Consider the following 18,842-nt stretch of genomic DNA (forward strand, 5'->3'; position numbering starts at 1 on the left):
AGGCAACACTAGAGCACATCTCTTGTTTCTTTGACTCCTACTACTTTGTTATATATATATGAGTTACAGTGGGCAGATATTTGGAGCATGTTTTTAAATTATATTTATGGGGACTTCCGTCCAAGATGGAGGAGAGGACATACACATCTATTTAAGCTCTGTCTTTTCTCTCAAAATACTTTATTTCGTAGCAAGCCTCGAAATTAGTGCTTGACTGAAAAAGAACGCAAATAATTACCAATAGAAGATATCCTCGAAATTCACCAGAAAAGGTCTTTTTTTGCTCATGAGTGGGAATGGTTAGATCAGGCACAGACTGAAGGCAGGCAGCAGCACAGCAGAGAGAGTAGGGCAAGCAGCTCACACTGAGCAGACCTGAGGGGGTAAGGTGTAATCTGAGCCGTTTCTGCGGGGGGGGGGGGGGGGGGGGGACTTTACCACAGTGTAATTACTTTGCCCTGGAAGCAAACCAGTAGATCAGCAGAGAAGCTATAAACACAGGGTGTAAAAGACTATGATCCTGAAAAGCTAGGGTCTCTTGGGACCTGGCCATACCCACCCACAATGTCTCAGCACGTTCTCAGAATCTCAGAGTGCAGATGCAGTGCAGCCATAGCTGTCCTGCTAGTGCCTCAATGCTGTCCCTGAAATCTGTAGAGGAAGCTCAGTAATACCATCCAGCCGCCCCCCCCCCCCCCAAAAAAAAAAACAAAACAAAACAAAACAAAAAACAGATCATTTGTTTTTCTGGTTAGTTTTCTTTGACTCTTCTATGACAAAATGAGCAAAAAATTAAAGCACACTCTTAACCATTGATAACTTTTATATTGCTAGAGAGCAGACTTTAAACCCTGAGGAGAATAAAAACAGACCGTTTCCAAATGAATCCCCAAAAGGGGTTATGTTCTGGTCCTCAACACACAAGACTCTCATAGAAGACATTAAAAATGGCTCTCACAAGAAAGCTAGAAGAAAAATGGGCAAAGGAAAGGGAAGCTTGGCAAAAGAGTTTGACGAAGTCATCCCACTCATTTAAAGATAGAGTGGATAAAGAAATCAAATCCTTGAAAAACAGAATTAGTGAATTGGAAAAAGAAAATAGCTTTCTAAAAAATAAAATTGGCAAAATGAAAAAAAAAAAATCCATAGAACAAAACAACTCACTTAAAAACTCAATTGGACATTAGAAAAAGATATTTAAAAAGTGAGTGAAGAAATAATTCATTTAAAATCAGAATCAAACAAATGGAAATGAATGACTTGAGGAGACACCAAGAATCAGTCAAGCAAAACCCAAAAAATGAAACAATGGAAAAACATGTAACAACAAACCTGGAAAATAGATCTAGGAGAGATAATCTGAGAATTATTGAACTTCCTGAAAAATATAATGAAAAAAAGAGCCTGGGCATTATTTTCCAGGAAATTATCAAAGAGAACTGCCCAGATGTTATAGAAACAGAGGGTAAAATAGACATTGAAAGAATTCATCGGTCACCTACTCAAAGGGATGCTAAAATCAAAACTCCAAGAAATATAGTGGCTAAATTCCAGAATTATCAAATTAAAGAAAAAAATATTACAAGCTGCTAGAAAAAAATCAGTTCAAATATAGAGGAGCCACAATAAGGATTACTCAAGATCTAGCAGCATCCACATTAAAGGATCGAAGGGCCTGGAATCTGATATTCCAAAAGGCTAAGGCACTTGGTATGCAGCCAAAAATAACTTACCCAGCCAAAATGAGCATTTTTTTTCCAGGGTAGAAGGTGGACATTCAACAAAATTAAGTGAATTTCATCTATTTCTAATGAAAAAATCAGAATTAAACAAAAAGTTTGATCTACAAATATAGAACTCAAGAGAAATCTAAAAAAGTAAAAAAAAATCTTGGGAACTATATTTCTGCTATAAAGATCACATATGTACTTTGTTCTAGAAACTAGAGGTGGAAAGGAAATTGTACCAGGAAAACGGTAAAGTGGGGGTACTACATCTCATGAAGAGGCAAAGGGAACCTATTATATCTGAAAGAAAGAATGGAGGTGTGGATGAACATAGTATGTATCTTACTCTCATCAGAATTGGCTTAAAGAGAAAAATATTAGACATATTTGATTTATGGCGAAACTTCTCCCACCTCATTGAAAAGTGGGGAGGGGAAAAGTGAAAAGGAAAGGAGTAAGCTAAGGGGAAGAGAATACGGAAATTGTGAGGGAAAAGGGTAAGATGGGGGATACTAAAAAGGGAGGGCTGTGAGAAGCAAGTGGTACTCACAAGTTTAATACTGAGGCGGGTGAGGTAAGGGGGAAGGAAAGGAAAAAAGCATACACAGGGCAAATGTATGCCAAGATGGCAAGTAATACAAAATTGGTAATTTAAACCATAAATGTCAATGGGGTAAACTCCCCCATAAAGAGGAAGCGGTTAGCAGACTGGATTAAAAACTAGAATCCTACAATATGTTATTTACAGGAAACATACTTGAAGGCTGGGTAATACATACAGAGTAAAAGTAAAAAGTTGGAGCAGAACATACTATGCTTCAGGTGAAGTCAAAAAAGCAGAAGTAGCCATCCTGATCTCAGATCAAGCAAAAGCAAAAATTGATCTAATTAAAAGAGATGAGGAAGGGCACTATATCTTGCTAAAGGGTAGCATAGATAATGAAGCAATATCAATATTAAACATATATGCACCAAGTGGTGTAGCATCTAAATTTTTAAAAGAGAAATTAAGAGAGCTGCAAGAAGAAATAGCAAAACTATAATAGTGGGAGATCTCAACCTTGCACTCTCAGAATTAGCTAAATCAAACCACAAAATAATAAGAAATAAGTCAGAGAGGTAAATAGAATACTAGAAAAGTTAGATATGATAGATCTTTGGAGAAAACTAAATGGAGACAAAAAGGAGTACACTTTCTTCTCAGCAGTTCATGGAAACTATACAAAAATTGACCATATATTAGGACATAAAAACCTCAAATTCAAATGCAGTAGGGTAGAAATAGTAAATGCATCCTTTTCAGATCATGATGCAATGAAAATTACATTCAATAAAAAGCCAGGGGAAAATACACCAAAAAATAAGTGGAAACTAAATAATCTCATACTAAAGAATGATTGGGTGAAACAGCAAATCATAGACTAATTAATAACTTTACCTAAGAAAAGGACAATAATGAGATGTCATACCAAAGCGGTAATAAGGGGAAATTTCATATGTCTAGAGGCCTACTTGCATAAAATAGAGAAAGAGAAGGTCAATGAATTGGGCTTGCAACTAAAAATGCTAGAAAAGCAACAAATTAAACCCCCCCCCCCAGTCAAAACACTAAACTTGAAATTCTAAAAATAAAAGGAGAGATTAATAAAATTGAAAGTTAAAAAAAAAAAAAAAACTATTGAATTAATAAAACTTAAGAGTTGGTTCTATGAAAAAATCAACAAAATAGATAAACCCTTAGTAAATCTGATTAAAAAAAGGAAAAAGGAAAATCAAATTGTTAGTCTTAAAAATGAAAAGGGAGAACTCACCAGTAATGAAGAGGAAATTAGAGCAATAATTAGGAGTTACTTTGCCCAACTTTATGCCAATGAATTCGACAACTTAAATGAAATGGAAGAATACCTTCAAAAATATAGCTTACCTAGGTTAACAGAGGAAGAAGTAAATTGGTTAAACAGCCCTATCTTAGAAAAAGAAATAGAACAAAACATTCATCAACTCCCTAAGAAAAAATCCCCAGGACCAGATGGATTTACATGTGAATTCTACCAAACATTTAAAGAACAATTAACTTTAATGCTATGTAAACTATTTGAAAAAGGATTGAAAGAGTCCTACCAAATTCCTTTTATGACATAGACATGGTACTGATACCTAAACCAGGTAAATTGAAAACAGAAAGAAAATTATAGACCATTTCCTTATTGAATATTGATGCTAAAATTTTAAATAAAATATTAGGAAGATTACAGAAAATCACCCCCAGAATAATACCCTATTACTAAGTAGGATTTATACCAGGAATGCAGGGTTGGTTCAATATCAGCAAAACTATTGGCATACTATATCAATAACCAAATTAACAAAAACCATATGATCATCTTAATAGATGCAGAAAAGGCATTTGATAAAATCCAACATCCATTCCTAATAAAAACACTTGAGAGTATAGGAATAAATGGACTTTTCCTTAAAATAGTCAGGAGTATATATTTAAAACCATCAGTAAGCATCGTATGTAATGGGAATAAACTGGAACCTTTCCCAGTAAGATCAGGAGTGAAACAAGGTTCCCCACTATCACCATTATTAATCAATATTGTATTGGAAATGCTAGCCCAGGCAATAAGAATTGAGAAAGAGATTAAAGGAATTAAAGTAGGTAATGAGAAAACCAAATTATCACTCTTCAGATGATATGATGGTATACTTAGAGAACCCCAGAGATTCTACTAAAAAGCTATTAGAAATAATTCATAACCTTAGCAAAGTTGCAGGATACAAAATAAATCCCCATAAATCCTCAGCATTTTATACATCACCAAAAATTGGATTTTTATACAACAAAATCCAACAGCAAGAGATACAAAGAGAAATTCCATTCAAAATAACTGTCGATACCATAAAATATTTGGGAATCTTATCTACTAAAGGAAAGTCAGGAATTATATGAGCAAAATTACAAAACACTTTCCACACAAATAAAGTCAGATTTAAATAATTGGAAAAATATTAAGTGCTCTTGGATAGGCCGAGCAAAAATAATAAAGATGACAATACTCCCTAATCTATTTATTTAGTGCTATACCAATCAGACTCCCAAGAAACTATTTTCATGACCTAGAAAAAATAACAAAATTTATATGGAAGAACAAAAGGAACAGAATTTGAAGGGAATTAATGAAAAAAAAAATCAAATAAAGGTAGCTTAGCTGTACCTGATCTAAGACTATGCAGCAGTCACCAAAACCATTTGGTATTGGCTAAAAAATAGATTAGTTGGTCAGTGGAATAGGTTAGGTTCACAGGACAAAAATAGTCAATAACTATAGCAATCTAGTGTTTGACAAATCCAAAGATCCCAATTTTTGGGATAATAACTCATTATTTGACAAAAACTGCTGGGAAAACTGGAAATTAGTATGGCAGAAATTAGGCATGGACCCACACTTAAGACTGTACACCCAGTTAAGATCAAAATGGGTCCATGATTTAGGCATAAAGAATGAGATTATAAATAAATTAGAGCAACATAGGATACTTTACCTCTCAGACTTGTAGAGGAGGAATTTGTGACCAAAGAAGAACTAGAGATCATTATTGATCACAAAATAGAAAATTTTGATTATATCAAATTAAAAAGCCTTTGTACAAACAAAATTAATGCAGACAAGATTAGAAGGAAAGCAACAAACTGGGAAAACATTTTTACAGTCAAAGGTTCTCATTTCCAAAATATAGAGAATTGACTCAAATTTATAAGAAATCAAGCCATTCTTCAATTGATAAATGGTCAGAGCACATGAACAGACGATTTTCAGATGATGAAATTGAAACTATTTCTACTCATTTGAAAGAGTGCTCCAAATCACTATTGATCAGAGAAATGCAAATTAAGACGACTCTGAGATACCACTACACACCTATCAGATTGGCTAAGATGACAGGAAAAAATAATGATGAATGTTGGAGGGGATGAGGGAAAACTGGGACACTGATGCATTGTTGGTGGAGTTGTGAACGAATCCAACCATTCTGGAGAGCAATTTGGAACTATGCCCAAAAAGTTATCAAACTCTGCATACCCTTTGATCTAGCAGTGTTACTACTGGGTTTATACCCCAAAGAGATTTTAAAGAAGGGAAAGGGACCTGTATGTGCCAAAATGTTTGTGGCAGTCCTGTTTGTAGTGGCCGAAAATGGAAAATGAATGGATGCCCATCAATTGGAGAATGGCTGGGTAAATTGTAGTATATGAATGTTATGGAATATTATTGTTCTGTAAGAAATGACCAGCAGGATGATTTCAGAGAGGCCTGGAGAGACTTACATGAACTGATGCTGAATGAAATGAGCAGAACCAGGACATCTATACACTTCAACAACAATATTGTATGAGGATGTATTCTGATAGAAGTGGATTTCTTCGACAAAGAGAAGATCTAATTCAGTTCCAATTGATCAATGATGGACAGAATCAGCTACACCCAGAGAAGGAATACCGGGAAATGAATGTGGTTTACTTGCATTTTTGTTTTTCTTCCCAGGTTAGTGTAGTGCAAGGGATAATGTTGTAAAAAATTACCCATGTACATGTACTATCAATAAAAAGTTATAATTTTAAAAAAGAAGCAAAAAAAATTATATTTATAACAAGGCTTCTTTATCATCATCTAATAGAATTTGTTAATTGCTCACCTGTAGTTACACTTCAATGTATTTTCCCCTGATCTCCCAGCTTGAGAATCTGTCTTTAACTTTTAAAGTTAGGTCAAATTCAAATTTTTGAATTTTCCTATTTACTCTCACTGACCATTCCCTGGAATCCTTTTCAGAAACCAATTCCAGAGAATAACTGCCTTGTAAATCTTTTCTCCATTACAGACTGATAGATCAGAGAAAGTATTGCCATTGAAGTACATTTTTGTTTCTACATGATGAATATTGCTATTCACAGGCTCCTCCTTCAGAAGTGTGAAATGTTACAGTGTTTTACACTGTTATTGTGGTTAAATGCTATAATCAATGAACTTAGGGGGAGAGAAGTTACCAAACTTTTGAGACCAGCATTAGCTGGAATCATGAAATATCCTGGCATGAAAACATTTCAGTTCTTCTCCCAAAGCAAGAAACAAAAAACGTAATAGTTGTTGGGCAGGGGGAACAGACTGATAGATTGAAAAGAAAGTAAGTTAACTGATCAGATTTTCAGGTAGTAAGGAACATTTTTTGTGTCCAAACCAAGCACTCGTGCTTTTCATAAATTGAGTTTATTGATTACCTTTTCTTTCTATCTCCTTTATAATCTTCTCATTCTGTCTTTTATACTCTTCCTTTTTATTCTTGTGGCTCTAATCTTTCAGTCTCTTCTTTAGTAAAAAACAGAGCACTATAGAGACTAATAACTTTAATAGGGGTTGGGAGGCAGGAAGAAAAACTGCTATTTAAGGCCTCTCACAGTGTTGGAGCAACGTCTGTCATTTGTGTCAGTTCTTGTAGCTCTTTGGAGCTAAAAAATGTCAAGTTTGTTAGAGGAAAGTTAGCAGCATCACCAAAAAATAAATTCCTGTCCCCCCCCCCCCCAAAAAAAAAAAGCAACAACTTTATTTTCCCCTCGATGGTGATTTGGCAACACAAACTTGCTATCATTTCTTCTAAATAGATTGAGACAGCCAAGCAACTGACAGTATAGTGATTCGACCCAAATGAGAAAGCTATAATTCAAAAATCAGTAGAATAGATTATGTAGCAAAAATATTTGAGAGAAACTGTTCAGATCATTTTAATAAAGGGAAATGACACACAATTTTCTATCTCCAGGGGCACTGTTCTTGTCTTACAATCAGAGCTGCCAGTCTTTCCATAGCAGAGGGAACCAGAAAGTGGGGTAGAGGGAAGGAATAGAATAAGGAGGGTAAGAAGAAATAGGAAATATGTAGCCCAAACTCCTCTTTTTTTGGTATTGGGTGATTCCCTGAGCTGTTTAGAAAGGGGCTTTCTGGAGGCCAAAATGATGAGCTCTTGCAAGGAATTTCTTTCCCCACATTAAGATTAAGTATTCACAGTTCTCTAAATGAAGGAGGCAATTTTTTATAACTTGCAAAGCTTTTCCACTCATTCTTTGGGGAATTTCCTATGTTAATTTATGCGGTGTTAAATTTATGCAGTGTTAAAATTCAGTCCAACAGCAGCTACTTACAGAAACTATACAGTGGTTGGTAAGAAGACTCTTAAGGTAAGCTCATTGTAAAAATAGCCTTAGTCAGCCCTGAGAAATATTGAAAGCCTAAAGTTTTTGTGTCAAGGTTGCAAAAGATTTTTTATTGTATGGCTTTAATATTAATACTTTGAAGTATTTTACAAAGTAATTTGTCTTTTTAATTCAACCTGGCATTTTATTGTGGTGTCTTTGACAGTAAAGAAGATAGCTTTGTCTTGCTTCTGCCACCTTTTGGTGGCAGATGAGCCCAGTTTGAGAACCTGTTGACAAACTAGCCCTGAAGCTTTCCCATTCTTTTTGGTTTTAAGGAGCAAAGTTTTATACAGCTTAGTCACCTTGTGTCTTGGGAGATTAGAATTGTAATACATGCACTAGAGTATTATGTGAGTGGAGTTAAAGAGATTATTAAACCTGTCTGTTTACCTAATTTTGTTTTATAGTTTTCATATGTATTCATATATTGTATGTGTATGAGTAAATACCACTAAGTGTGTCTTATACAGTAAGCACTCTTCTGGTTCTCAAACTATTCAGCCTTCCTCAGCCTTCCAAGGGATTGACAGAGGAAGGAAGGAGAGGAAATACTAGATTTGGTTTTGATTCATTAGAGCTCCAGGGAAAGATTGGGTGGTTGAAACCAACTTCAGCCTGATGCTTTATTTTCATTATAGAAAAACAGATTCTTTTGCAAAACTAGTACCCTTGCTACATAGCAATAAAATGTAGCATTTGACAAGGGGATTAAGGGAAGGTGTAACTATACATTTTTGACCTCCTGTTGGTTAAAGCCATGAATTTACTACAAATAACACACATATACAATGAGTCCTCATTGCAGTGCTGTTATTAGGATTCAAGTCATGGAATTGTCAACTGTCTAGAAATAAAAATAAGAGAAGTCCAGTATATTTCTGCATTGTGCTGGATTCTTTTTTGTGGCAATTAGTGAGGTTATTGTGTCTTTAAATTTATATAAAGTTTACCTCCCCAAGAGATCAGAAGTTCTTTTCCCATGGGACACACCATCTGTGGTGACCCAATATCTTAAATAGTTATCTAGCATTATTATGAAATTTCCTTTTTCCATAGAATGTCTAAAACCTTTCTAATTAATTTCCTGTTTAATTAAATTGGTATCTGTTCTTTCTACTGGATATCTGCTTTTATTTTCCTTACCTTTCTGGTTTTCTGAAACCAAAGAATCTGAAAAACATATGATCATAGAATCTCAGGATAATTTCTTCTCTCTTTGTTTCCATGCCATTATGTAATCTTGGTACTCCTGTTCTTTAGAAGGTTCTTTTTTTGCTTGTCTTCATTCGATCTTTTTCTTCTTTCTGAGTGCTAGCTAGGGGTTTCCCTCAAGAGTCAGTTCTTGGCCATATTCTTTTTTATATTGTATAATATTCCTTTCTAGAAAATATTTCCAAATTCCATCGTTTCTGCTATCACATTTGCTTCCTATTCTACTTATTCTTATTCATCTTTTGATACTTATTCATCTGTTACTTTATCTGCCTGGTGATCGAGAAATCCTTTTTTATATCTGTTACTTCCTTACTAACTAGGGAAGTCACTTAAGTCAGTCCTGGGTTGGGTATGCCTCTTAGCATTATGCTCATTTAGCCATTACTGAGCATCTTAGCATTTCTGTTCTTCTAATACCAAGCTACAATTTCTGGGAGTGGTTTGTATCAAATAACCCAGGCATTCTTCATCATCCTGTGGCCCTGGCATATTAAGAATCAGGTTTATACTATTATATTTAGAAGAGGCATCTTTGCTCCAGAATTTTATGATGCTTGCCTGAATCAGGAAAGCCCCATGTCTTAACTGTTATATATTTGGAAGTGAGCATTACGAAAGCTGATAGCATAGTGTGAAATTGTTGCTGTTACTTTTTTTTCCTTGCTAGCGTTGAAACTTTTCCTTTTGATTTCTCTGCAGAACGTGCTTGAAAAAGGAGGATAAAGCTGACTACCAAAGCAAGCAAAAGCCTGACAACGTTAATTCCAGCACTAGAGCATTTTTTCCCCCAACAATACAAAGCCTACTTAAAGGGCAGACCACTAAGAAGAACTGGAAGAGTCAATTCAACAGCAACAAACATCACAACTCAATCAGCAGACACTTGAAAAAGCCAAAACTGGTTGTCTTATTACATCAGAAATCTGACCTGTTAAAGCTCAAGGTTGAAATAGAATGTTTTGTGGGTGGGTCAGGAGAAGAGAAAGGATAAATTGAAAGGGAGGACAGTATGTATATAAGAGTGTGGGGAAGGAGGAAAAGCCCTGTGAATGAGAGCTACCCCCAGGGAACTAAATTGTCTGAGCTTCCTAGAATGCTGACTTTGTCTTTTTTTCTTTTCTCCTTTGATATGAAAGAGATTTTTGTTTGTAATTTATTATGATGATCATGTAACTAAGAAAGGGAAAAAAATGTCTTCCTTTTGCTGGAATAATGTCTGTGATTATAAGTGAAATATGGCCTTCTTATCAATGTAAAAGCAACTTTCTAAAGTGTGTGTGTGTGTGCATGCGTGTGTGTGCATGTGTGTATACATAAATATAATAGGTATGTGTGTATATGTATATATACACACACACGCACACACACACACATACTTATAGATATCAGTTCCTTTACCATGAATACTGACAACCATGCCTCACTCAGTATCAATAATAAATATATTTTATGAACAAGACTGGCATTATAGTCTGTAGCCTGGCATCTTCCTGTCCTCAGTTGTAGTCATATTTAAAGAATTATTGCATTGCCATTATTGATTCCTTTACTGAAATCCTTTTCTAATGCCTCATAACTGTGCAATGACTATGGTTTCTTGAAGGTTGTGCCAACAGAGAACTAGTTCTGGCAGATCCTATCAAGGTGGAGAGGGCTTCAGGTGTGTCTGCCATCTGAGGTCTAGCCTGGCCAAGTTTGTGGAGGCTTATAGCCAGATGGTTACCTACCAGGTATTGCATTTTTTTAGCTCCAAATATCCCATAATAAAACCTTTTACCTACTAAAGGAAATCATAGTCTGCAGCAATCAAGATTATATACTAATGAAGTCACTGATCTTTCAGAATACTGAAAATATATTATTTGCTAATTTGCATTTTATTTATTATCTTTCATCCATAATTAATGTACTTTACAAAGCTTTATTGTGAACTTTAAATACCCCTCAAGTGAAATTCAGTAAGCTCCTAAAACATCAAGGAAACTCCTATCCCCTTGAGAGAAGCCCCCTTCCCCACCTTGAGCAGAGAAATGGACTTAATAGCTTTGTAAGACACTTTCCAAATCTTTGTTCTATGAAAATAGCAAACAAGAGTTAAGGAATAAGGTCTTCTTATTCTTGTCACAACTGCTTGGTTAGAACTTCTGTACAGCTTTTTGAGACTTTCCAAATCTATGTTCTATGAAAATAATAGCAAACAAGAGTTTAGGAATAAGGTAGGTATCTTTAATCTTGTCACAAGTGCTTGGTAAGAACTCTGTTTTTTGACCCATTTGTCTTGAATCTCAATCAACAAGTGGTTCTCAGTTTCAGAAAGGACCATGATTATTGCCCATTTGTTTTTTTTTATTTGGAGGAAGAAAATTATTTTCTCTGCTTATGTGAAAATTTCAGGCAGTCCATGTAAATGCAACTTTTGGCTACTTAGTCACTTTAATTCCCTAATTGGCTCCATTTGAACTGCATCCTACTGTACACTTGTGAACACACCTGCAGATCTGATTTGTATTCTGAGTGTTACTGGTGACTCTCCTACCATAATTATCAAGATGCTTTGTGATTACAGTTTAATTGAAGGTTAAAAAAAAAGTGGTGCTGAAGCAAGCTGTGTTCTTTTAAGTGTGAAGGAACCATTGGTAACTTGAGGAGCAGCAAATTTTGGCACCATCAAAGTGGGATCCAGGTAACTGCCTAGGAGAAATAATAGGTACACAAAAGCAAAATGTTTACACGGTGACTTGCTGTAGTGTTTACAAATCAGCTAACTCACAAATTCTCTTCTATAGTGTTTTGTTTTGTAATTGAGAGCCAAGAACTTGGCACATCCCAGTCTGCCAGTCTTGTAGCTGGCAGAGAAATACAGCACTAGAGAAGCAGACATTTAAAGCTGGTTAATTCTCTGAAAATGGAAGAGTCATCTGTCAAAGCAGCATACTCTCATTGCCAGTTTATTAATTCACCACTCTGACGAACATGACGGGTGGCAGGGGAAAGGGATGGATCCCTCCTGCCAGCATTTATATAGTGGTAGAATGAGACAGTGCATTGTTTTTTACTTTTATGAGGCCTTTCCCAGCCTTTGTTTCATGACTTCTTTTAGAATCCCATTAGGTCTTAGGACAACTGCTTGTGAAGAATATAGTGATTTATATGAGGATCGAAGGAACCATTTTATGTATTTTCAAGTCAATTATTGTTTCTCTTTAGTTAGAACAGAGGACAATTACAATAATTTAGCCCATCAAGCCAAGAAGAATATCATCTTCAAAACTGTGCAGATATGATCACACTAGACAAATTGGGATTAAATTAAAGAAACTTAAGTAAACTGGAGAAATCATTGGTAATAAGGGATCTGAACAACTAGATTTCAATCTTCAAACCCTTTTGGATTTCAACCTCTTTCCTAGATTTGGTAAAAGTCAGGTTATTTAACTCCTCTTTAGACTCTTTCACAAGAATTTCAAGTTTTTTTTAATTTATTTACTTGACTTGGGGAATTTGTTAAATGCTTCTTAAGATCTCTAGTATCCAAAAGAACAGAAATCCCCTGCCCTTAGCATGGAATCATCCAAGCACTTAGGCTGTTGTTACTGCAAATTGGAGAACAGTTTCCAATTTGAGGGGATTTCCATTGTTAAACTAATGAAAGTTTAATAATTAGAGGTGTGAATAACAAATTTTAGCTTTTAAGGACATTGCTAATATAGGGGATGCCCATATTCCAGGTAAACAAAAAAGTATGATAGCTAATGAGTTTCTGTTGCCATGCCCACTTCCTGTTATATCTCAGAAAAGCGCCTTTAAAAGGAATTCCTACGGAAGCACAATTACTGGCCAGAATCACTCAGTCTTTGCTTAAATAATTCTAGGCAGTCCATTTTATTTTTAAATTTGCTCTGAATATTAGGAAGTCTTTTTATTTGTATACTGAATCAAAATTTTGTTCCCCTGTAATTTCTATCAACTTACCTACTTTGAATGTGGGCAAAAAAAATCTAATCTCACTTCCACAAATTTTTCAAATATTTTAGGATACCTATCCATATCTTCCAGTTTTCTCTTTTCTGGTTTAGACATACCTAGTTCTTTCAACTAGTCCTCAAATGGTGTGTTTCCAGTCTCATCGTCCTTGTAAAATGTGGCTCCAGAGTAGACATAATACTGTAGGTAAGGGTCAGACCAGACCAGAGTTCAGTAATACTCTCACTCTTCTTCTCAGATACTTTATTTTCGTTAGTGCAGTTTAATTAATTGTTTCATGATGCAGACTGAAATAAGTGTTTACTGTGTGCAAAGTTCTATGATTTCTTGAGAGCTCAGTGATATTCATAGTTTAGACTTATAAGGCAGTGTTCCTGCATTCATGGGCCTTGTGGTCTGGTAGTAGATATGTGATATGTATTTATAATGTTCTGTGTTTTATATACATAAAAGAAAAGCAGTGTTAATTTCAGATAGTACATAATGGTACATAATTACAAATCATAGGAATCAGGAAAGATTTCTGAGTTGAGCTTTAAAATTAGAATAGGAGCTTATAGTTGATAGAAAAAAAAAAAAACAATAACCCTAATTCTTTTTTTTCTCCAAATGAACTGCTTTGTAGTTACAGATTGTCCTGTACATACTTTATTCCCTATTAAATGCCATCTTTTTAGCATTAGTCTCTTATTTTCTAACCTGCCCAATTCTTTCTGGATTCTGATTCTATTATCCAGTATATTAGCTGGCCAGTTTAGCTTTTCTTATCCAAATATTTGATAAGATGGTCTCTATATGTTTGGTCACAGCACAGATAAATATGTTGAAGTGATTTTTCCTAAAGCATAATTCTGATCATATTTTCTCATTTCTCTTTCCTAATAAATTCTAATCTTTCTTTACTTGATAAAGTTCATCAAATAACACCATCTTCCTGTCTTTCTAGTCTTTATATACATACTTTTCTCCTTCACTTCAAAGATTGAATCATACTCATCTATTCTCTGTTTGGCACTCATGTCAATTATCTTTTCTAGAGATGCCATCTAGACTGGAAAAGGCATTCCTCAGTTCCTCAACAATCATCAGTTGAATAAATAAGTTCTTTCTATTCCATGGTGTATATAGCTTTCCAGGTAAAATGCCTTAGATCCTTGAAAGCAGCCAAGTACTTTCTTATCCTCTCACTAATTTTATTTTTTTAATTCCATTGTTAATTATGATGACCCTTCATTTCTAGTCTAAACATTATTCTCTTTGACAGAGAAAACAATAAAAATAGAGTTGAGTAGTACTGCCGTCTCTCAACTGTCGTATCTTTCCATCTATCCTAAACAGTGGTCCTATCCCTTGATCCTCCTCTTGACTCCCATGTAGCTTCTTTTATTTTGTTCTAACTTTTGTCTTGATATTTCTTTCTCCCTTAATATGACTGTTTCTTTCTCATCTTGTCATTTTTCTGTTTCTTCCTTTCTTTTTCTCTTCTGTCTCTTCCACCTAATCCAATATTTTAATTAGCCTTTTAAAAATTATTCATAATGCTGCTGAGCAATGTGTATTTTATCTTTGAATTAAAAAGTGATTTCCTTTAAGTAAAGAAAAAAACGAAAGCATGAAAAATAAAATAAAATAAAAATTATTCATAGATTTAGAACTGGAAAACCATTAGAGACCACATAATCAATCCACTCTGATACCCACCCCCTATTTTATAGATGATCAAAGAGAAATTCACAAATAATAAATGATGTGGCCAAGGTCATACAAAGGGAAGATTTGAGTCCAGGTTCTCTGACCTCATAGAGCTAGTGTTCTTTCCATTCTGCTGTGGTGCCCCAATATTTTTGTTAGTAATTCTAAGTTTCTAAATCTGTTTTATAATTTCTTCACATTTTAAAAGAAGTTGATTGTTTTATATTATGACTCAATAAACTTTTTAGTTGATTTTTTTTCCTTTTTGGATAAATAATATACATATAATTATTCAGAGAGGCACATATTTCTCACCCCTGCCTTAGAGAATCATCATCCTCTGCAAAGATGTGGTCTTAGAGCACTAACGTGGTTTGGTCCTAAAATCATGTTCCAAACCACTAGAAGAATGGGATGTGTAAATGAAAATATATATATGGATATGTATATCAATTTTCTGCACTTTTATACTTCTGTATCCATCTCCTCCTGCATCTCATTTAAGGAAAGAGGAAGAAGAAAGTTTGAGAGAGATCAAGACTTCTTTCTCCTACTATTCAAGTTCAATCTCTCATCTATCCACTATACCCTCTTCTTTCTTTATCTCTACCTTTCAGAGGAAAGGAAAATACTGAAGCAAGGAGGCCTCCTACATATCTATTTAACTGACCTACCCCTCCCATCTGATACTGTGTTTGCCTTAGCCCAGTATTCAAACTCCATTGGGAAGAGTGGTGCCCTCAACTTAATGGTGAGCATGATCACATCTGGTCATACTCTCCATACACCAGTGATTCTGATCCCCTTTAGATCATCTTCCAAAACCTATTTGCTCCATCAAGCACCCAATTCTTTATTTCCACTCCCCTCAATCTTCTCACCCAAAATTTTAATCAAATGCCATCTAGCTCTTCCACTGTGCCTTTGTGTCTTCCACAGACAACATACTTCCCTTCATCCTTAATCTTTTCCTCTTCTGCTCTTTACATCTACTAGCTTTTACTGAAACCTGGCCACATTTTCCAGTACTGTCTTTACTTTCATTTATATTCCTTGGCTCACTAGTCAAAGAAGGGGAATTAAAATACTCCTTACTCCTCATTGCCACTTTCAAATTCTCCTACCTTCATTACTCAGGAACTTTTCTTCCTTTGAGGTGTGTTATTTTTATCTATCATCTAATCAAATTCTGGTAGCTATTGTCCACAGACCTAGTCACTCCTTTTCTTCGGTGAGTTCAGTAAATGGTTCATAATTTTTTCCCTCCCAAATTCTACCAGCATATTTATTGACTCTCCCTCAAACTCCAAAAACATGCAGTTTTTCCACCTATTCCCCAGAAGCTATTTCACCTCACCTCAGCCACACACAAAGATGGACATACCCTGAATAATTCCAAAATCCCTTTATCCAACCATAAACTTTTAGGTTTTCACATCTCTCTTTGCCTTCCCTTAGAAAACCCTATTTTTCATTAGTATCTTGACCTCTAATCTTTTGGTCCTTTTATTTTCTCCCTGGCCATTCAACTTTAGTCTCTCTCTTCTCTTAACCATTTTGACTCTTTGGTGAGTCAGTTCTATACGGTCCTCTCCTGGATTCCTAATCCCCTTATCGTATCATTGGTTATTTCCAACTAAGCTTCAGCCTTGGATCATTATCATCACTTCCTGCCTTCACTTCTACATACATGCTACTAAGTGAAAGTGGAGAAAGCCACACGTGTTCTATTTGGGTCCAGGACAATTTTATGTTATACAACTTCAACTGAATCCTCATGGCTGCTGGCAGACTTAACTATATCTCCCTTATCATTTTAATCCTATCTCCACAGTAGCTTTTCCAAATCTTTTTATCCCTTATCAAACCTCCTATGATGTTTCCTCCTCCCATCTTTTCAATTCCGAGAAAAATTGACAAGCTCCCCGTTCTCCCCTTTTCCCCCTTCTCTGCTCTACACTGCCACCACTCTGATGCATGTCCACATCACCTCATATCTTGATGACCGTGATAATCTGCTGCTCTATTTGGCATTCAGAGCCTTTCATAACCTGCCCCTCTTTTGCTTTTCCAGTCTTCTGACCCCTTAATCCCTGGCATGTACTCTGATACAGTGATATTTTCTGGGCCTCTACTGGTCTTCATACATGATGTTCCATTTAATGACACTGGCCCTTTTCACTGGCAGTCCCCCTTGTATAATGTACTCTCCTCTTCAACTCCATGTACTGACTTCCCAGCTTCCTTTAAGTCCCAACTAAAATCTCATCTTTTATAAGAAGCCTTTCAGCACTCCTTTCACTTTAGTGCTTTTGTAAATTATTTACACACACACACACACACACACACACACACACAAAATTAACTTGTTTGCATGTTTTCCCATAAGATTGTAAGCTCTTTGAGAACAGAGATTATCTTGCCTCTTATTTTATCCCCAGCACTTAGAACAGTGCCTGGCACATGATAGTTATTTAACACATGTTAAATGATTGGTTGACTCTGGTTCAGGACCTGTGGTTTAAGACTACTTTCTCCAAATCCAGAACTGTACATTCCTCCTTCCCTTCCACACCAGGATGGTCTTTGTGAGGTAAAGGGGGGGAGGCGGGGAAAGGGGGCGCAGAGAAGTCACCTGCTAATCAACCATCTGTGGCCACACTCTTTGGAATGGTACTCCTGGTACAGCTAGGTGGCACAGTGGATCCTGGTCCCAGACACTTAACATTTCCTGTGTGACCCTGGGCAAGTCACTTAACTCCAATTGCTTCAGGTGGGGAGGGAGGGAGAAGGGGAGGAATAGTACTCCTTCCTGGCTTTGTTAAGAGCCTGTATTTTGCTCCCTTATTCTTTGGAACCCAAATGCACCTTCATATTTTGATATGAAAAATTAGAAGAATAAAAAGGGATACACATCTACAGATAACTTTTTTTCTTTTGGTCCAGTTAAGGTATTTAAATTTTTTTTAATTTGTCCATTTAGTCTCACTAGAGAAAAAGAGAAAAAAAGAAAACCCTTATTATTACAAAGATGCCTTGTCAATCAAATTTCTGCATTGTCACAGATTACTTCTAAAACTTGGTTAGAATTTAATTTCTTTCCCCTTTCATCAGGTATCCTGTAAAGGTGTACAGAATTTTGTGATTTGAATTTTACTACATCCTTTTCCTTGGGGAGATAGGGGAGACAAGTGGGAAAAAGAAAAGACTGACAATCTACAAACTTTAAGTTCTCTCAAAATCCGCACAGTAAAATCATTAAAAATGCATAGAAGTAGATTAGCTACTCTGTTAGCTATTTTTCCTTTCCAGTTTCTGTCACTTACTGAAATTACCAGAAGTAAAAACAAATTTTAAGCATCCTGCCTCCATTTTTATTCCTCCAGTTCTTTTCAAAGACAAACTGCATTTTGGAAAAACAAATATACTTACCACCTTTTCCAATCTATTTTTCACGGAGGGGAGGGAGTGAAACAAGTAATGCTAAGTTCCCTTATGAAACAATACCTTTAAAACAAGAGAAATTGTTTCTTTGCAATAAATGGGCAGATTAGAAATCTGGCTAACATTGCTGAAGAGAACTCAGTTGCACTTTCTATCAACTTCTCTGAGAATGGATAATTCTATTTAACGATGACTATTTTTCTTTTTTTTTTATTGAAGCTTTTTATTTTCAAAACATAGGCAAGGGTAAATTTTTCACTTTTGACTTTTGCAAAGCCTTGTGTTCCAATCCTCCCCCCCCCTTCTCCCTCCCTCCCCAGATGGCAAGTAAACATGGTAAAAATGTGTAAATCCAATACATACATATTTATACAATTAGGACGAGTGTGTTAAGAAGAGAAGCAAGAGTACTTTCTGGAGTACTCTTCACTTGTTTCATCACTTAGCAAGATTCTCACTGGAACCCTGTGCTAGGATCCCTCACCTACGCAGCACCGCCGACTCCATCCCACTCACTTCTGAAG

General features: G+C 35.6%; 1 protein-coding gene across 2 annotated transcripts in view; it reads left to right on the top strand.

Annotated features, from left to right (window-relative positions):
• The window catches only part of CHCHD3 (coiled-coil-helix-coiled-coil-helix domain containing 3), a 336,173-nt gene extending 325,516 nt beyond the window's left edge, over positions 1-10,657 (top strand). For both annotated transcript variants that reach the window (XM_052000966.1, XM_052000967.1), the window contains one exon: positions 9,898-10,657. In XM_052000966.1, coding sequence (XP_051856926.1) covers positions 9,898-9,921 — 24 coding nt within the window. In that variant the 3' untranslated portion in view covers positions 9,922-10,657. The remainder of the gene's footprint in view (positions 1-9,897) is intronic.
• The last annotated feature ends 8,185 nt before the right edge of the window (positions 10,658-18,842 follow it).

This window comes from Antechinus flavipes, chromosome 5 (genome assembly GCF_016432865.1).
Source record: "Antechinus flavipes isolate AdamAnt ecotype Samford, QLD, Australia chromosome 5, AdamAnt_v2, whole genome shotgun sequence".
Classification (NCBI taxonomy): domain Eukaryota; kingdom Metazoa; phylum Chordata; class Mammalia; order Dasyuromorphia; family Dasyuridae; genus Antechinus; species Antechinus flavipes.